This window comes from Podarcis filfolensis (genome assembly GCF_964270895.1).
Source record: "Podarcis filfolensis genome assembly, chromosome: 2".
In the NCBI taxonomy this organism is placed as follows: Eukaryota; Metazoa; Chordata; class Lepidosauria; order Squamata; family Lacertidae; genus Podarcis; species Podarcis filfolensis.
In genome coordinates this window covers 40132658-40152209 of record NC_139605.1, presented here as the reverse complement: position 1 = coordinate 40152209, position 19552 = coordinate 40132658, and the positions used below count along the sequence as shown (strand labels likewise).

The following is a 19552-nucleotide window of genomic DNA, read 5'->3' as shown; positions in this document are numbered from 1 at the left end:
CTATCTATCATCTATCTATCTATCTATCTATCTATCTATCTATCTATCTATCTATCTATTATCAATATCCCTCTTCCGAAAAATACCAAAAAACAATGAAACCAGTTTGCTTAGGATCTTGTACACTGAAAATCTGAGTAACACCATTTTGGACACTTCATTTTCTGCTAAAAAGGTTAACCAGTGGATTGTCTTAAATCCACCTTGGAGACATAATTTTAGTTAGAACAGGAGGACATAACTTACAAGTGCTTCCCTGAAACAGGGAAAACCATATATCTGTTTCACAGATGTGAACTGCAATGCCATGCCATTTTTATTCCCGGTTTTTCTCTTCTGATAACTACTGCTGATTTCGTTACAAAATGCTGTTGGGAGACAGAGTCTCAGCTGGGGCCAAGGTCCAGGCACAAGTTGAAGAGTGCATGGCTGGATGAGCAGAGATAAAATATTGAGGTGGTGGGGCAGAAAGTATCAGGAGTGCAGGTGTGGATGCCGTTCTGAACATTGCAACTAACACACAAAATGAGAAATGGGGACAAACAAAGCAGTCTGGGCTCAAACCTATCTGCAGGGAGTTTGTGTAGAGGAGAATTGTGTTTTTAATGCACCCTACCTGCCACCCCAGCCTATTCTGCCACCTCGCCCCCACCTCAGTTTTCTGCATGTGTAAGCCAGGCCTAGACAAAGTAGGCACAAAACTTCCAGGGTACTTGGTGGGAGGAGGGATGGAGAACAACAGAGAGAGGAAGCTGAAAAATATGCCAGTGCGCGACAAACTGAGAAAAGATCCCAAGTTCAGAAGCAGCTCTGGACATGCAGTGATGGCAAACTCTGAAGGCTCCAAAAGAGAAATAGGCAAGAGAGTAAACAAGAATTGGGGGCAGAACTGGTCCTAGCTAGGTTTGCAATGACAAGACATTCTCAAGGTGAATGTAGACAGCACATTCTACAGATATACAGATAAAGGGTGGTATACAAATTTAAATAATAATAATACAAGAAATACTTGAGTGCAACTCATATATGTTAACAGTGTTTTGGAAGACTCATTGCAATGCCCATGTTTTGTCCCTTCTGTGTCAGTACATGCCTTTTTGGTAGTTGCATTAGAATATACAAGAATAAGCGGACATTTCTTCTTCCCTTCTCCCCTCTCCCCAGTCATAAAGTCCCTGAATTTCATGGGCAAGTTGCTTTCACAGACTAGCCAAATTCAATGCTGCTGCTAAAATAAAATTAGGCAAATCCATATGTGCTAGGACCGAGAAAATAAACTACTGTTCAAGGCAGGGGGAGGTGGGGTCACACAGAACCGTCAGTACTGTTTTCATACCAGTGACATGTGATCCCATATATTAGGCCTAAATGTTTTCACTGACAGGACCAGGTACAGTGGTACTTCTGGTTACGAATAGAATCCGTTCTGGAGGTCTGTTCGTAACCGGAAACCACTCGTAACCTGAGGCGCAATTAGCGAACGTGTGCCTTCCGCTGTGCGCGTGCCTCTGGCGTGTGATTTCTGCTCACATCCCGGGGCAAAGTTCACAACTGGGAGCGGGTACTTCCAGGTTACCGGAGCTTGTAACCCGCAGCATGCGCAACCAGAGGCGTTCGCAACCAGAGGTACCACTGTATTGTAAATCCCTCTGAGTGACTCACACCAACCTCCTTTCTTACTCCTACCCTGATTGCTACCACAGGCTGTGAGTCATGGGAGGAGAGTTTCATGAGGTACTAGAATTTCAGGAAGGAACTATGAAATTATGCAAATACTCCATCTATAGGTAGTATGTTTACCTCAGGATCATTACTAGAAGCATGGAATTAAATGGTGTCAAGTCACCACTATTAAGCACCCAGCTCTTTGCTCATAACATGTGCACAACATATTAATCTGAAGATGGTGCCAGGGCAGAAAAGCATTTGTGTGGCATTTGACAGTTCCATGTCATCACAACCACAGCTACTGCCTGGGAAGGGGGCTGGAGAGCACGTAAGAAACCCTTTTAAGCACTCATTCATATAATGAATTAATGACACACAGCCAAACCAGATCTAATGAAATAAACTCTTTATTGCTGCACACATGCTTATATATTAAGCTTTTAAATATATTATTATTATATTGCCATTCTGAAAAGCTTTACATTCTCTTTCTTTTTAACAAGTAGCAGAGGGCAGAACCAATGTAAACAAAGGAAACAATTTACATTTAAATTGTCTTGCAATGTAACTACAACCAATAGCCAAGAAAAACAAGTTCAATAAATATTAGAAATCCATTAATTTCATTTTTTAAATTATTTAAATAGGCAATTTTTCACTTGTAAGTGTGGCTCCTAGTATCTGTTTCCTCTTGCAAAGGGCAAGAATCTAAATATTACCAGACAGTTAGTTGGGAGTGATGGGACAATTCACCAAGGAGCTGAACTCAGAAATGCAACTATAAAACTCATTCACACTGGCAATCCATTCTTAATTTCTCCAGCATATTTAGCAGTCTGGGCAAACCTTTGTTACTAGGCAAGAAAACAAAGGCCACCCTGACACCCTTTCACTGGCTCTACAATTAAAAGAAAGAGTCAGAAGTCATTTCACCAGAAGCACCCAGGTGCCATGCTTCTTGACAATTAACTAATTATATTTCACATTTACTTTACCAGACACTTGAAAGAAGAAATACTAGTATGCCTTTTTTAAAAAAAAACTTTCTGTGCTTCTGGTTTGTTTTTGCCCCAATAATTCAATATTGGCATGAACTCTAAAAGGTTAAGCCTCATTTGTTTGCTAAATTCAGCAGATAGCCTTTTTCATGATAACAGGAAGACTACGGAACAGAATGAAATCAGCAGCTCAATAATAAAGTTGTGCCCCTTTCAATATGATGCCCTTTTATTCTGTGAGGTGCCCTTCCAAGCTGTTGCTATTACACGATGGAGAGAAATTATGCCTAGCCAATTCAGGTCCCAAACACTCTAGCATCAAACTTAACTTCTGTGACTTTTTTTGGTGAAAAGTAGGGAAAACAATACCTTGGCCAGGTTTTTAGTTTGCTGCCTCTGCATAACAGAACTGTTCTACATGATTTTGAACAAGTACCATTCTTTTAAGAGATGTGCTTTCCTTGGCACAAAATCAGGAGTCAGAAGTGTCAAATTCTACATCAAGTTAGTTTCATTTGTCCAATACTGCATGGACCCTTACTGTAGATTTGTGGTGGCTCAAAGGGGACTTGTTTAGAGACTGTGTATTCCAAAGCAGAGACTGGCTGTGTATTCCAAAGCAGAGACTGAAATAAGTCAGAGTTTAAGTGCCTCATTTAAGAGAGCCTGCATGGGAATAACATCACATAAATATGGATGATATATATGCCTTGAGATAGAGCCAAGAACACCAAAAACTCAGTCCTGCCACTGTATCTCTCTAGGGACATGAACTACAGGTGTAGAATCTAGGACACCCCCACCCTACCATTTCCCATTCTATCACAAAACATTTAAAGGAAGATGAATCTCCAGTGTGGCAGGCAGTAACTTCTGGTAAGCCCTGACTCTGCTTACATGGTTATATAATGTCATTATCTTGTTCCAAGTCAAGAAACCAGATAGGAAAATGGGAAAAGACCCAATGTAAGTTTCTCACTTCATCACACCCGTCAATGGAAAGTGAAAAAACAAGTTCTTGACCTGACTTTGATTGTGATTACTTATCAGTGGAAAGCTGAAGGCCCAGTATTACATCAGCCAGAGCAACTGCATCTACTAATGCAATTGTACTCATGCTTAATAGTATTTGTATATATGAATAATCATCCTCACATTGCCAGGATAATCCAAAGTGGGCCTCCTTGTCATATTTATATTTATACAGCACATAATTCTTGAGGTTATGTGGTACAGAGCCACTGCATTATCTTAGCTAGGAAAGTTTCCATGTTAGGCAACACAGCCCTTTCCTGCGTTGTTCACATCTCCACCTCCTCCCAATATGTTCTCCAATTGCCAAAGTCTCAAAGTAGCGCTTGCTAGGAAGATTTTAAGAGGGGTTTGTGTTAAAAAAAACCTACTAACTTGTGGCAGCCTTAAAGGACATGCCTTGGTAAGCTTTGTTACAAGCAGCTGTTTCACTCAATTCAGTAGAGTTTAGCACTATGCAAGCCCAGATTGTAGCTGCCTCCAACAAGCAGTAGTGAGACACTGCTTTTCTTGTCTGTACACCAACATGCATATACCAGAGTAATGTGATTCATAGACCCTAATTTCGCAACGTGTTGATCACGCTATTTGGATCTATGCCAATGTGAGGTCAAGTGCGTTGGCACTGGGCGGTCAGGGGGTGAAGATGGTTGCATGACAGTTCTACCCCACCCCACCCCACTACCTGAATAGGGCAGTAAGTTATGCTTCCTTGAGAAAGGGGGAAATGCTGCATGCCACACATACACTCACATACTCCAAACCAGGATTTGAAGACTTTGCGAACCACCTGAACTAAACTTCCAAGCCCAGCAATATCTACAAAATATCACAACTATGCTTGAAGTGGAACAGACACATGACTAAAGTTCCTGCTAAACATCAGCATTTGAGCATCCTCTACAAAAGTAATATGTAAAGAGTAGGTGGCCAAGTGTGTTTGCACTCAAGACAAAAGTTGAGCCGTGCAATTTCGTGGAGTACTACTGTATTCCAGTAAGAACTGCAGAAATGGGGAATAAAAAAACAAATTGGACACCTGAATTGAACAGGAGCTTGCTGAATAATAAGGCACCTGGGTTAGAAAGCCAAGGTTCTGCTCTGTCCCCACTGTGCAAATCTGGAAGATAAGGCTGCATGATGAATAAACACAGCCATTTCTGCAAGGCAAGCAGCAGGCAAATGCAGATACCACTGCACAAGCACAACATTTCTGTAGCCCTGTAGAAGTAAAAATGCCTATCTCCCTAATTATCCTGTAAAATATGGATCATGAAAGGCAGTCTGATTCATTCATTAACCAGCAACTGCCTTGAATTTAATCTGCTTGCAGGAAGGTGTTGTGCCAATGTTCTTGCAGGCTGCACCAATTTTCACTAGGCATCGCTGGCCTGCAACATCTGGCAGCCTCACAATATGCCAATCAATACATTCATTAAATTTGGTTTGCAGATCACCCGTCAGCACTATCATGTACAAGCAGCAATGTTTTCAAATCTGAGCTGCTTCCAGGGACCAGGTTCTCAGGAGAAGAAAGGTAGATCAGTATGCAATTGTCAGAATGTTAAGTTAGAAACTGAAATTATGCATAAAAGGGGAAAGCAGCTACAAAACCCAGGGGGGCGAGGGGAGGGAACTCTGAGCTGATCTACTGTGAAGTCACACAGGGTGATGTCCCAGATTAGCATTCAAGTCCTATGCTGGCCAGAAGATTATCCAGAGCTTCCAGTTTCTGATTGGCTTCTTCAATTGCACTGTATGTTTGCACGTTGCTGGTTATGTGGAAACGGATGTCGTCAACAAGAGGGATTGAGTCTGTCTCCTGCCGTTCTTCAACTGCCTCAGCATTCTCCTTCACTGCCACAGCAAACTCCTCAAACTCCACTAGCTGGATTGGAAAGAGAAGTGGTGAAGGAAATTGGCAGGCTGATAAACACATTAGAGTCCTCAGCATAATGATGTCATTTAGAATTTTAAACAGCGGTAGCAGTACAGAAGAAATTCTGATTCAGTGTGTACAATTATGCATCATATGGACATGAGTTACCAAAAAAACAAAGAAAATAAAAAAGATCCACACTGAAAGCATAATATTAAATTTCAGAATAGTGGGAAGAAGAATCATTCTATTGTAACACCACACAAAAGAGACCACCTTTTCCATAAGGAGGCCTAATTCAGCTCGATAATTTGATGAAGACCTGGCAAGCAAGAAAAGCATCTCTTTAAAAAAATGCAGACCTAGGTGTGGGATGCAACTTTGCCATTAAAAAATGGCAGCACAACTATCTGAAACCTTAAAAAAAAAAAACATGTTTGCTACATAAAGGCTTTCTGTTTGGAACCACCCATCCCTCCATCCCACCATTTACTGAACTATTTAACCTCAGAAACAAAAAGTTACCCAACAAAAGGTCACTCTAGAACTGGTGTTTCAGCCATTACATAGCACCCACTTCATCTAAGCAATCTTAGTCAACTTATTCACTAGCTGTCCCAGCCCACTGACTTTGTGGGTACTGCTCAAACATTTAACAAAGATTCCCATACACTGTAAAGCAGGAATAGGCGTTTATAACAATTTTTCACAGAAGCGAAAAAGGCTGATGAAGTAGGATACCCACCAAAGGCATTTATAACAATTTTTCACAGAAGCGAAAAAGGCTGATGAAGTAGGATACCCACCAAAGGCTACAAAAAGCATGGTTCCACAGGCCTGTGCCTCTATATTCCAATATAAATTCAACATCTAAAAAAATTATTGGTGGCCTATTGTACTAGCACGGCGACGGTGCAGGAAAAACAGAATCCTTTGGAATTCTTAACAGTGGTGCAGTTAAATGGTAAGTCCTGATTTTTGTTTGGCTAACAAAGGGCTCCCCACTAAGAACCACTTCCTGCTTGTTTTCACTGGAAAAAAATGGGAGAGGAACTTTTGTATAAGTGGATCTGTTAAGAAATCATTTTCTTCAATGTGCTTTCACAGTCAAGAAAGAATTTCACACCTTTCTCAAAGCCTGTTAAGAACAGTTGCAACTTGTGTGGGTGTGCGAATTAGAGCCATTTAAAAAAAAATAAAAATCAGTGAATTGACCGGGCTCCCAAATGCCCAGCAGAGGCAAGACTGTGAACCTGTGTTCATGGGACTGTAGTATGGGACTGTCAATACTACAACTGGTCAAGCAGGAGAGGATTTGGAAAGAAGGCAGCACTCTTGGTCTTCTCCTGGGGCAAACATTGGCATAAATGCATGTTAGTACTGTCCAGTTAAAGCACAATTTCTGCACCAATTTAGTTGGGAGGTATTTCAAATAATCCTTGCCTAAGCATTTCTTGGGGAGACGGCATGATATAATATGGGATTAAAATAGCAGGATGTATGTACTCTGCACATAACTGAGGTCTGCATGTAGCAGTTAATGCTTAACGTACAACCTGGTGGGTTGTGGGACAAACTGGTCTTTGTAACCAAGATTCAGTACAAGAAGATATGGCTTGTATTATTAGGCCAATGCTTCTCCATGGAAGCTTACAGTAAAGTAATAGACTTTTGAATCTGCCACAATTGATACAAATCAACAGAAAGTTTATATGTATGAGAACTCTCTCTAAAATGCAAACTGTGCCACCATATTTTAGGACTACTTAGGATACTGAGCTCTTTTGTGTGTTACTTCTGCACCTGAAAATCCTCACATTTCAAATAAACTAACCAAGCAACTAGTTCAGGCAAGCAGTTGATCCACAGTCCTCCACGTAAACATCCCTTGCTGTTCTACATGCACTCTCTTCTACAGAGAACATGATGCCTTGTTTTTAAGAAGTGTGGGCAACTATGTATACACCAGGCTTAAAAGGCCTTGAGAGAGATGAATGCTGGTTACCTGTTGGCTGCAGCATACAACCCATCCCTAGGGAAAGCTCCCCTCCTTACCTTCTCAATGATCTTTGCCATGTACTCTGTGCACTGGTCCTCCAGCCGGGTCAGCTGAAACAGCTTTGCGATCTTCCAGATGCTGACAACACTTTCCTCATCGAGAACCTGGGCCAAAGTCCTCCCACAAAGGCGCTTGAGCCCAGGTAACAGGTACATGTCTGCGACGCAAAGCACTTCGTAGGCATTATCGGGAGACAGCTGCCGTGACAAAAGGGCATCCATCAAAATGGGCTCGGTATCAAAACTAAAACCCTGTCTGGAAATCACATCTGACTGCAACAGTGACCCTCATTTATATGATTAAATGCAATTTATTTATATTCTGCCCGAAGACTTGAAGTTCATAACTAGTTTAAAAGTCTAGGCACAAGCACAACCAAATCAAATACTCACACACAAGACTTAGCTTTGCCAGCTCAAACCCATACCAGGGAAAATATTTTACAACACCACTTCTGAAAAATTCTCAGGCCTGGATAAATCTTCAGTTGCAGGTCATTCACCAAGTGCAGTTCTGTGTGGATGTGATATATCTCCTGACAATGCACAGAAGTCATCACGAAGATGCTCTACGATAGCCTTGGGTATCTAAATATTTATTATTTTCACAATAATTCATTTTGCTACACCTGCTTATTTAATGGATCTTTACAGTAAGCACCCATATAAATATAGGTTTTTAAATTATTATTATTATCATCATCATTTTGCGCCCCCTCACCTTGGCGCCCTGTGCAGGGGAACCACCTGCACTCAATCCAGTGCTGGGTCATCTTTAATAATTATTTCCATAAATGCCTGTGTGTGCATTATGTTGGAATGTGCCATTCATAGAACTTTTGCTGAAGGAGTTTTGTGATTTGGATGCAGCAGGAATCCATTACCACCACACCACTCGGTTCATTTCTGAAAGTTGTACAGGTGCATCATACCAACAAGAGTCTTTAGACATGCATGCTTCCAGCAGGATCATTTTTTAAAAGTGCTCTCATACTGGACCACTGCTTGTTTTGCTTAAAGATCAAATGCAAGTGACTTAAGAGACCTCGTCCGTATGCTTCACTAAGCCAGTTAACTATGGTTTAATGCCTGTAAGTTCCTATTTCACTCTTCTCTTGCTCCTGGCCACACCATACTGGAAGCAACAAACCACAAGTCTTGGGCTTGTTGTTGTGTCAGTAGAACCTGAGCTCATGATTTGTTTGGAGGAAACATGTGGACACAGCCAGTGTGCAATGGTGCAACAGATAATACTCCTCTCCTCCATTAGCTCCTTGTCCCCTGCAAGCTGCTAAGCCCCATGCCACGTACACCAATCACCCTCTTCCAAAAAATCTAGGCCCAGGAAATTTGTCTTAATATTCACTACAAGTTCACTGCTATGATTTGAATTGACTGGCTTTGACATTTCCTCCTCCCAGACACTTTAAGCCACTCATCCAAGCATTCAGAAACATAACACCAAGACAAATCTGACTTTGCCATTCCTCTTTGCCTCGTCAGTTCAAATCCTTGATGTTCATTTAATTGGGACCATGTATCAGTAACCTGAGATTCTTTCACTACAGGGGATTGGACTAGATGACCCTCGGGGTCCCTTCCAGCTTTACAATTCTATGATTCCATGATTCTAGGAATCCCATTGCAAGTAGTTTTGCTGCTGTTTGAAAGTGAAAGCAGCAATGCTCCAGAGGATTCTCTGCAAAGATTTGCTGGGCTTTAGTTACATAGAACTGAAGAAACTAAAGAGACAAGGCATGTGCTTTTGTAAGCCAAGAAAATCTTTTTAAAAAAAGAACTGAAGAAACTAAACTAAATTATTCTTCTTTGTAAAGAACACTATAGTAAACTGGCACAGCACAGTTCACTGGCCATTACAGCCAAGAGTCTTGCTATTTCCACTGCCATACGCAAATATGACAACTCATGATGTCAGTGCCAACCCAGAGCATTCTGCTGCCTGAAGAACAGCCTAAATAGCGCCCAACAACAACAACAATAATTTATTATTTATAAATTCCCCCAGCCACCCTGGTTGGCTCTCAATCGAATATTAAAACACAATACAGCATTAAACATTAAAAACTTCCCAAAACAGTGCTGCCTTCAGATGTCTTTTAAAAGTAGGATAGTTGCTAATTTCCTTGACACCTGGTGGAGGGCATTCCACAGGGCAGGCGCCACTACCAAGACGGCCCTCTGCCTTTCTTTCTGCATCCTTCAGACACCAAACTATGGCTTCATCTCTTCTCTACCAGTACCACCTATAGTGCATTGCTTCACTCTGCTTCAAAGCAGAGCCAGCCCCAATTGTTGTAGGTATTATGAAGTCTGGTGTTAACAAGCTAAACATTGTACTGGGCTCAGAGGGGAAGATCTCCCTATTCTTTTCTTCAAAAAAGTGTTGGGATAAAATCCTGAATGTCTGATATGCAAGTCTATTGCTTTTGCCCGTTTCACTGTTATTCCAAGGATGAAGAATTTGCACTGTTCAGTTCCCTCCTCAGTCACTGCATTTTGAAACTTCTTCACATGGCAAACATTTACCAGAGATGTGTCTTTTTTTTTACACAGAAAGAAATGATTTAGGAGGAGGACTAAAACCAAAGTCAGCAGGAAGTGAACCTAAGGAGAGTACAGATGTACAGGCCACATTTTAGCACTGTAACTTGTGTACCTTTTTAAAAAGAATTGTTTCAAGGTGGCCAACCATGAAATAAAAACAGCAACAGATGGCACAAAACAAAGAGCCACTGAAAACACATGCCGGGGGAAGCAGATAGCATAAAAAGGCAAGGCAGGTGTCATTAAAAGCCTAACAAAGCAAGAAAGTCTTCATCTAGTGCTTAAGAGATAATAGCAAAAAGTGCCAGAAACAAATCAGGGAGTAATTCTAGAATGTGTGTGTCAACCCTGACAAAGCAATCTCTCTCCAACCACCTAATCTCAGAAGGCAGGGAGCAGCCAGGAAAGGGTCTCAGACAGGCAAGGAAATTCACTGCTGGGTGAGAATGTTGCTTCAGACACCCCAGTCCCAGGTTGTGCTGAACTTTATAGGTAAAAATGTGCCCAATAACCAAGGAGGAGGCAATACAGCTCTTTTGGCAGTGGCATAAAATGCTCATGAATTAATTTTATAATGAATGATTTTAGAGTGTTGTTTGTGTTGTACTTTTGTACTGTTTTATTGTTGTTAGCCGCCCTGAGCCCAGCTTCGGCTGGGGAGGGCGGTATATAAATAAATTATTATTATTATTATTATTATTATTATTATTATTATTATTATTATGACACCCTGCCCCTGGTTATTACTATTTACACTTCTATCATACCCCTTTTACAAGGAATAGATGCAACACCGGTCACCAGTTTTTAAACCAGCAGAAGTTTCTGGACATTTTTGGAGGGCATTCCCATGAACACCAGCCTGGGCATTACTGTGGGAAATTATAGAAACAAAAAAAGATCCCACTTCAAAGTGGAGTAGGTATATAGGTAGACAGATTCATACCTATGAGCAGTGAATCTACAGTAGTGAATATGTGAGACAGCCTGGTCTGGATGGGTTTGCATGTCCCTGGAAGGAGCAATTCTGTACTTTGGGTCTACACCTGGGTCACCTAGAGGTCCAGGTGGCCTCGGTGGCTAGGGGTGTTGGTTTGCCAGCTGTTTTTGACTGGTTTGCCAGCTACAGCCAACTTTGCAACAGAGATGTTGGCCACTGTACCAACATCTGGTAACTTCCAGACTGGATTATTGCACTCTACAAGCAGCTGCCCTTGAAGACCACTTGGAAACTTCAGGTAGCCCAAGTGCAACAGCCACATTACTGGCTGGGGTCGCATTTGGAACTTGTAGAACCCTGTCTTAAAACAGCTGCATTAGATGCTACTTCATTTCCAGGCCCAAGTCAAGGAGCTCATTTCAGTGTTTAAAGCCCCAAACATCTTAGGCCCCAAATATTGGAAATGTCACCTCCTTTCCTACAAACTCTATTGGGCCCTCTTGGTTGTTCCACTGCCTTCTGAAGTTCAGCAGGGGTGGGGAACTGGAGAGGGCATTCTCTGTGTCAGCCCCTAAGTTGTGGAATACCCTCCTGACAGTGGTGTTTCTGGTGCCCTCACTATGCAGTTTTCATCATATGCTGATGAAGATGCATCTCTGACCTTTGACACTTGATATATGTATTTGTAAGACCCATCCTGTTTGCTTTAAACTGTTTTTAGTATTTTATTTTAAATTGTTGTGACCTGCCCTGGGACGTTATGGTGAAGGGGAAGTAATTAATAAAAATAACATCTGAAATGCAAAGAAGTTCAGTAGTAATCCATACCCAAATTTTGGAATTACTCAAGAACAGGAATGCTTGTGCTATGGGTCATGATTTTTAAAAGAAACTTCCCTAGCCTTAAAGCAAGGTGTGTGTGTGTGTGTGTGTGTGTGTGTGTCAAGAAGAAGATAATTGTTTCAAGAGTTCCTTAGCTTGAAAGAAAACAAGGACAGATGGCTTGGTTGGCAGCTTTGCTTCTTGCCCTGCAGGACGACAGATCAAGGGGGGAAAAGAGATTCATGGTCTCAGAGAGTATTCTGCCGAGCAAAGTGTGCTCTCACTACATTCTACCCTTTAGCATCTCACTTCCCTACAGTGTGAAATGCCTTCCAGATGCAATGAGATTTAGGGGTAAGAGTCTGACAACAACTAGCTGAAGATGGCTCTCAGTCTCTCCACACACACCCCCAGCACAACATGTAAGTATTCTAAGGCAGGAGTGGGGAACCTATAGCCTTCAGTCACCCTCCCAAAAATCCCAGCCAGCACAACCAATGGGGTCCAGCAACATCTGGTCCCCCAGCCCTGCTCTCTAAAGGAGCAGCACACAAAACAAGGCAAATGGCAGCTCCGAGAGAGCCAGCCAATGTATAATTCCACTGGAGGAGAGGGAAAGCTGCAGCTATTTTTCAGTTCTGAAAGTGCTCTTGCTTTCCAGTTTGCTGCGTTTCTGAGCTCACAGCAGTGAGCTGGAGCTTGCTCACTGCATGACAGGGATTCAATTTCCTTGGGAATGAGATTACCACCTCCCACTTCACCTGTCAGTCCTGTAGCTGACGGGAGACTGCAGCCAAAATGCATATGCACTTCTCAGGATATTAACGAGACATTTGACAAGCCTTTCTTTCAGTGATGGCTTCATCCCCCAAACCGTTCTCGCTGAGTGTTGCTGCCGCCGTGTTCCTTTTCCCACAGATTCGCCACTCACTTGCTTAGACAGCACCACAACAGGCTGCTGATGTTGACAGCAGCAACACTTCTGCTCCACAGTGACCAAAAGTTCTGCGTCAACTTTTGGTCGACAGGCAAATGCCTGTAACCATTTTGACAGCATGGACACCACCCTGAGGTTTTGCATCTCCTACATTTGCAGACCCTCTGGTTACTCAAAACACAACACACACTCAACAATTCCTTAAGCATCCTATGCCAAGTCCTGTGCAACAAGTGCAGGATTCACACACTCCAGTATTCAATCTAGATTAGGACTTCTGGGAAAAGTGCAACCACGCCTTTTGTTCTGAATGAGACAAGCAGCAGTACAAACAGGAGAAAACAGTGCATCTCTAGCTAGTTCACTGTGTATTGGCACTGCCCCCTAGTGGCAGATTGACCGCTCTATGTATTCTAGTGCTGTCACAGAATTCCTCAGATGAGTGAGTACTCCCAGTTGGCATCAGAAAAAATGGACCACATGGGGGCAAGAAAGCAGTCAGTATGAGAGACATGTTGACTTAGAGGATATATTTTTATCCATGGCGGTTGTTTCTTGTCATTTACGGATGGCTGAACTGCAGTCTTGTAAATAAAGTTCACGTCTAACCTCAAATAAAATTCAAGCATTTGGGGGGGGGAACGTAAGACCCACTAAAAAGGGGGCAAGAAAATGGGGAAAATGTTTATTGAACCAGCAAGGGATGGCTTTTTATGGTGATGTATTAATATGCAGTGAAAGATAAGCGAAAGATCCAGGGTAAGCTGAATAGCTGTTGGCTAGAGCATGGTGCTGATAACACCATAGTTGCAGGTTCGGCCTCCATATGGGACAGCTGCATATTCCTGCACTGCAGGGGGTTGGACTAGATGATCCTCAGGGTCCCTTTCCAACTCTATGATTCTATGATTTCACAGGAAAAGATAGGGTTCTTTTATCCCATGGTTGGGACATTTGCAAGTTAACAGGCCTCATTAAATAAGCTTAATACTCTGTTCCCACCACACAGTGGCAATTCTGGCACTTTTCTCCCAGGACCACAGCAGTCCTGGCTAGAACAAATGTTCTAGAAATGGGCTGTGCTCAGAAAGGGTAAATATTGAAAACTCACCTCTGTGTCATCACTGTAGATGTAATAGAGGACCCTGATGAAGATTTCCTCTGAAATGTTATGGAGGGTAACTACAGGGATGCTAGGTTGCGTCTGCAGCTCCTCGCTTTCAGAGAAGTGATCCTCTAGGAGTGCTTTGAAATAGTCACTGCGGCCACAGAAAAATGCCTGCAAGAAGAGAAGAAAGCAGGAATCTCCCTGGCTCACCATTGCCCTGAACACCAGGAGAGCAACCAGATATGAATGATTTCTATTGACCCTCCTAGCTTTCTAAGGTTTATTTATTACATTTACATCCTACCTACCTCCCAAGGGAGTCCAAGGCAGCTCACATTATCAGTGATACAATACAGCTTAAGAAACCCACACATTTAAAGCATGTAGAAACATACATGTGATTCTCAACTTATGCAGCTACACATGTGCTTAGATTGCTGGCCTCAGCATAGCAGGTACTGGCAGTTCACACTAGCTCACTTAGTAGACCTGGGAGCATGAAAAAGCATGCGGTGAGCTTCTCATTTTCAGGTGGAAGCTCTATAACTGTCGTCTTCAGTGTCGCATAGCTCTGCAGCCATGAGGCTGAGAAAAGCAGTCAGGCAGAAACATTTAATACCAATCACCTCCAAGAGATAGTGGGATAGCTTGTACCAAGGACTAAGTCCCACAAAACTCAGTGTGACTTACTTCTGAGAAGGCAGGCATAGGATTCTGTTGTGTAGTAGACAATCAGCATGCTCATGAATTGAAGTGAGGACTTCCTTAGAATCCCTGCTCCCCCTGCTCCCGCAACGTAGTTTTACAAATTTGGTATGTGCCAAATTGGAAGATGCAAGTGAAAAAGCTGCCCTAGTAAATTAAGTCAATATGAATACATACCTTGTGACACAAGAAATTGTATTCTGCCACCCGGAAACAAACGTCAGGACAGCTGCTAAAGTTGTCAGTGCTGTCAAAAGGCAACTCTCCAAAACCTACCTGTACATATAGAAACGGGGGGGGGGGGATTGTTATGACACCTTCTGTATTAGAACCCCTTTTAAAATAAATACCTATCACTAGACAGAAACATTCCTCTATACTTAAGCAATAAATCCTAAAGTATTCTCACAAGGCATTAACCAAGCTTTGTAAGACTGAGGGTGCATTCAGACATTCACCTCTACTTTTTAAAAAAGTTTTTAATTTCATTTCAGTGAATCTAGCAAATAAAGTCGTCAGTAATAACAACTTCAAAACATGAGAGCTGCAGAGCAGGATGTAAACAATAATTTGGCTAAGAAGATGAATATACAGAAGTTTACAATATCCAAATCTCTCTTAAATCTGCAGAACTTTAGTTTTGCCAACCTGCATCCTGATTCCAGGATTTATTACATTGAGAGATAAAGTAAAGGGCATAAAAATTAACACATGACAATTCCTTAAGCAGTAAATTAAACACATGTATACCTATTTTCCTAATAGGTAGAGCTGTAATAATTATAGATCGGGCATTGGGGAGAGAAAAGGTGGCTTTGGGATTTCAGTGCATAATTTGACCACCATGGTGTTTTGCTATTGATGGGGTCTGAAAAACAAATCAGGCTAACATAGTAAAATGCAGAGAACTGAGATTACAAAGATTTGTTTTTAAAGAATAGTAAGTGAACTGTAGGACAGGGATGTTTACATTTAGTCTTAGGAGATTATCTATCGTTCCCAAATATTACTGATATACACAGCTGCTGTCAGTTATTCACTGAACAAAATTTGTGGGACAAACAGCAGCTTTGTCTTCTTGTTCCTGTTGTTTCATACAGTGAAGATTAACACACAAACCAAAACACAACATATTTAATGACTAATCTTGAGGAAACATGATAATCTGGGTATGTACCAAAAGCTCCTGAAAGAAAGCTGGGCAGGTAAATATGCCAAATTTTGATGTTCGATAGTTTGGCAAAGAGTGGAAAAACAAACTTCTTTTTTTATATAAAGTGCTAAAAACAACTATAATCCTGTAACAGTGAATATTATACCCGATGTTGCTGGTTTGGTTTTTTTAGGAAAAAAACATTACAGGAGGTTGACTATTTGAGGGAAGGTGCACATGCACAAGGACTGCCTCTCTATATGAACTGTCGGAGACCCTGCAATCATCATCTGAGGTTCTTCTTCATGGGCCCTTCTGAGACTGGTCCAGAGGGTGGCAACATATGAACAAGACTTTTCTGTGGTGACTCTCCGCTTGTGGGGTGCTCTCCTAGGGAGGCTCGCCTGGAGTCTTCATTATGCATCTCTAGGTGCCAGGAGAAATTGTTTGTTTGTGTGTGGGGGGGTTATTGGTTTGTTTTGGTTTTTTTTTTTTATTCTGTAGTTTGTGTTCTCATTTTGTGTTTTTATGTTGTCGACCACCCTGTAGCCTTCGGGTGAAGGGTGATATATAAATTTAGTAAATAGTAATGATGTGTTACCAATTTTTTGACCACATTGAGGGTGAGGGTGCAGGAATCTATATTCCTTTTCTTACTCTTATGGAGCCCAAATTCCACCAGTAGTTCTTAGCCATAATTAACCGTCACATCATTAATCAACATTTTGTTAAGTGACATTAACCATAGTTAAGGCTCACCAGGGTTCTGCATAATCCAGGGCCTGAAGCCAGTTTCAAACCACACTTCGGCTTTTGGGCAGGTGGCAGGGAAGAGAAGAGGTGAATTTGGGTTCCGAAAGGGAGAGGGTAGGTGAAGGGAACCCATGATTCTACAGTGCAGTCCCAATTTGCCTTAACTATATTTAACCAAATCAGCTGTGTTACACGTATAGTTGTCCTGAAACCAGGAAGAAAGAACAAAACTGTCCAAAGCAACAGGAATGAAAATGTGTTTTAGAAAAAGCAGTGAATGTGCAGGTTTGCTTCACTATATACTTCTGAGGTGGGAGCAGAAAAAAATAGGGACATTTTTTTCCTATGCTTGGCATTTTCCACTCCCTACCAGCAAATGTTTGGAGGGGGTAGAGAAGATTCCCTCCATTTATGGCCAGTGGCAGCAGCACAGTGGTAACTTAGAATGTGCCAAAGAGACAACCTAATAGAAGAGAGCTCAGCTCCCTTTTCTCAGTGTGAATTTACCGCATGGAATTGTCTTAAGCACAGGAAAGCAGGAGGTTTTAATAAACTGTTCAGATTTATATGCACAGGAACTGCTTAAAATTAGGGCTATATTTTATTAGTTTACTTTAGTTACAAATTCAATAAAAGGGCTGAACCCATTTAAAACAAATAAAAAATTGAAAAAGGGTTCTACATATAATTCACACATATGCGCACAGAAAACCTGAGAATTAAGACACTGATCAGTGTAGTCCACATGCAGTCACAGGGTATCTGCTCATGGGCAAATGGACACGCTTCAATTATCTGCCACAAATCTAAAACAGAAATCAGGCATCTTCCCCATGAGCACTGGACTGAACTCAGTCTACATTTGGGTGTCCAAAATTTTCCCTGTGGGTCATTATGAAATTCGAGAATGTGCAATAGAAAGCCTAAGCACAAGAGCACTTCCTGCATCCATGATCTGCACCATGTTGCAATGGGCAAAGTGCCAAGCCATAAAAAAGCAACCATGTTGCACCAGGGAACAATAAAGCAGGACAATCTGGCACTCAGAATCCAAAATATCCAAGAATCACATTCCTAACACCAAAGCAAGTAGAAACAGAAGATCAAGATACATGCCGCACACCCTTATCTCCCCCACCTTACTGTTTTCATATCGTTAGAGGCCAGAAAAACTTTCCCATGAAAATAAGACCTTTTGACCAAAAGTTGAGGACTTCTACAATAAAATGATCTGGGCAGTGCTATTAATTAATGCCCAGCTTATATGTCACCACATTTCATGTTCCGGTCATAGGCGCTCCTGAAAGTTGAGACAGTCAGGATAGTTTAGCCACACTCTTACAGAAGACCAACAATGGAACAGGCCTAAAACTAGAGTATTCCTTCATGGAGAGAGACGACAGTATGTTGGACTCCCAAAGAAGAGTGGAGAAGACAAATGGCTGCTTCAGGACCAAACAAGGCATGGCATTTGCCACTTCCCTTTCACACTACCAAATATAGGAGAATAACAGGCTGTAAGAGAGTGGAATAGCCCAGACATAGCAAAGCAGACCATCCCGGCCATTCATTCATTCATTTTGGGGGGAACCTCTCTCACACACTTTCAGTCATGTACCGAAAGTACAGAGGAGCATGGAAGCTCCCATGCAGATATTCCGCGCAACTATCTCCTCTTTCACACAGCAACGTGGATGCCTGAGAGGGAGCAGAAAGGAGTAGATGTAAGGGAATCCAGCAAGATTGGTGCCCTGACACCATGGAAGCAGGAGCTGCCAATGTTCAACACTAGCGGAGTGGCTGCTGCACAGCCTAAAGAGAGCAAACCAGAACAAACTGCAGAAGTGCAGGACTGCTGAGGGCTTAACTGGCAGGACCCTGCAAGAAGAGGGAGGGAAAAACATATACTTCCTACCCTGAGTTCAGCTGGCAGGGCGCAGTCTGCTAGCAGAGCCAGGTCTTCCTGTAGCCGCGAGTTACCTGGGGGCTCAATCGTCAGCACCTTCACACAGGTCCCTGGCTTGGAAGAAACTGGAAGAGGCAAAAAAAAAAAAATTCCAAAGTATAGAATCCTGAAGACTATATGGACATCCCTTTGGGAATGTGATGGATAAAGTTATCTGGGGATGTTTTTAAAATTCAAGGATGGCCCACACCCCTTATATGCAAATGTTAGGCAAATAAATAAAGCATTTAAAAAAAATTATGGAAGAGACTGCTAAGAATTATGTTTTCCTCCTTCTTTGAAAAGCTCTGGCTACAGAAAAACAAGTAGAATTTTCCCACACAAAACTCATGCTCATGACTGCTTCTGTTACTGCTTTCACAGAGCAGTAGGCCTCCCTTTGTAAGAGATTTGCATGCATTTTGTGATTTAGATTTATGACTACACAGCTTGGAGGAGGGGAAGGGGAATCATGCCTACTAGTTGGCCAAAAAGGCAACTTGAGAGCCAAAGGGAAGTTCTTATTTGCCATCTTCCCCACATGGCCATCTTCCGCACAAGACCAGAGTGTATGCACATGCTCTGCCGAATTAATATCTGTGATCAGGCACCAATGCACACACAACCAATACCACAGCTAAAGGTGGTGGTGGGGGAGTTTATCAGTGCCCAACAACATGTAGCAGTTCAACTGGACACGAACATTTTTAAAATGGCAAATTCTATTGATATCACCCATCACCCATTCATACATTAAACAGATTACATGTGGTAGGCAGACAAACAGGAACAGTTCTCTTCAGCAGCATTCACATTGCCATGAAGATGCTGGTATTGAATTACACATCTTGATATGGTTAATGAATATGAAACTGCTTCCAGATCAGAAGTGGAAGAGCCAATGGGTGCCCTCCAGATGTTGCTGGACTCCAGCTCCCATCAGCCCAACCAGCATGTCAAATAGTCAGGGATTATGGGAGCTGAAGTCC

The 19552-nt window shown here is 42.1% G+C and overlaps 1 protein-coding gene across 1 annotated transcript in view; it reads right to left on the bottom strand.

Moving 5' to 3' along the window:
* Window positions 1-2057: 2057 nt before the first annotated feature.
* Window positions 2058-19552, bottom strand: part of ABTB1 (ankyrin repeat and BTB domain containing 1) — a 45694-nt gene continuing 28199 nt past the window's right edge. Inside the window, exons 8-12 of the mRNA XM_083603086.1 lie at window positions 18534-18649; window positions 14890-14988; window positions 14011-14178; window positions 7633-7833; window positions 2058-5586 (exon numbers count right to left, since the gene is read on the bottom strand). Coding sequence (XP_083459212.1) covers window positions 5380-5586; window positions 7633-7833; window positions 14011-14178; window positions 14890-14988; window positions 18534-18649 — 791 coding nt within the window. The 3' untranslated portion in view covers window positions 2058-5379. The remainder of the gene's footprint in view (window positions 5587-7632; window positions 7834-14010; window positions 14179-14889; window positions 14989-18533; window positions 18650-19552) is intronic.